Source organism: Pteropus vampyrus, unplaced genomic scaffold (assembly GCF_000151845.1).
Source record: "Pteropus vampyrus isolate Shadow unplaced genomic scaffold, Pvam_2.0 Scaffold510, whole genome shotgun sequence".
Classification (NCBI taxonomy): Eukaryota; Metazoa; Chordata; class Mammalia; order Chiroptera; family Pteropodidae; genus Pteropus; species Pteropus vampyrus.
Window position 1 is genome coordinate 23,649 of NW_011889291.1, and position 615 is coordinate 24,263.

Here is a 615-nt window from a genome sequence, read left to right on the forward strand (position 1 = left end):
GCGGAGATGTCAGACCAGCCCATGTCCCCTTACTTGCGCACTGCTCCGTGAATTCCAGGGGAGGAGTCAGATTGCCTGACAGAATATGAGGAGGACGCGGGACCTGATTGCTCTCGGGATGAAGGCGGCTCTCCTGAGGGCGCCAGCCCCAGCACTGCCTCTGAGATGGTGAGGGCTGGTGGCCCGGGGCCCACACGAGGTGGGGTTGACACCGGGGCACATGCCGAGTGATGTGTACCGGTATCCTGGCATGCATGTGTGACACTCCTGTCCCTACAGGAGGAGGAGAAGTCGATTCTCAGGCACCGGCGCTGTCTGCCACAGGACCCTCCCAGCTCAGCTGTGGACACCTGAGGACTTGCAGAGGAGTCCCGCCTGGGGCTGGGCTGGGGACGGGCCCTGTGGGGGTGGCTCACTCCCTCTCTGCCTGCTGCTATGCCTGTGACCCCCTGGATCCCCCTGGACCCCCAGGCTCCACACACTGGATTGCTGTGCCCCCAAGGGGAGGGGCAGCACTGCACTGATAACTCTTGAAGTCATTCTTAATAAACCTTGCCCTTTCAGAAGTGGGCCCATGTCATCTTTGGGTTTGGGGGCACCTTGCCCCACCTTCCA

The 615-nt window shown here is 62.0% G+C and overlaps 1 protein-coding gene across 1 annotated transcript in view; it reads left to right on the plus strand.

Moving 5' to 3' along the window:
* Positions 1–566, plus strand: part of PNPLA6 (patatin like phospholipase domain containing 6) — a 20,198-nt gene extending 19,632 nt beyond the window's left edge. The window contains exons 29-30 of the mRNA XM_023524951.1: positions 55–168; positions 280–566. Of these exons, the coding sequence (XP_023380719.1) occupies positions 55–168; positions 280–354 (189 nt within the window). The 3' untranslated portion in view covers positions 355–566. The remainder of the gene's footprint in view (positions 1–54; positions 169–279) is intronic.
* The last annotated feature ends 49 nt before the right edge of the window (positions 567–615 follow it).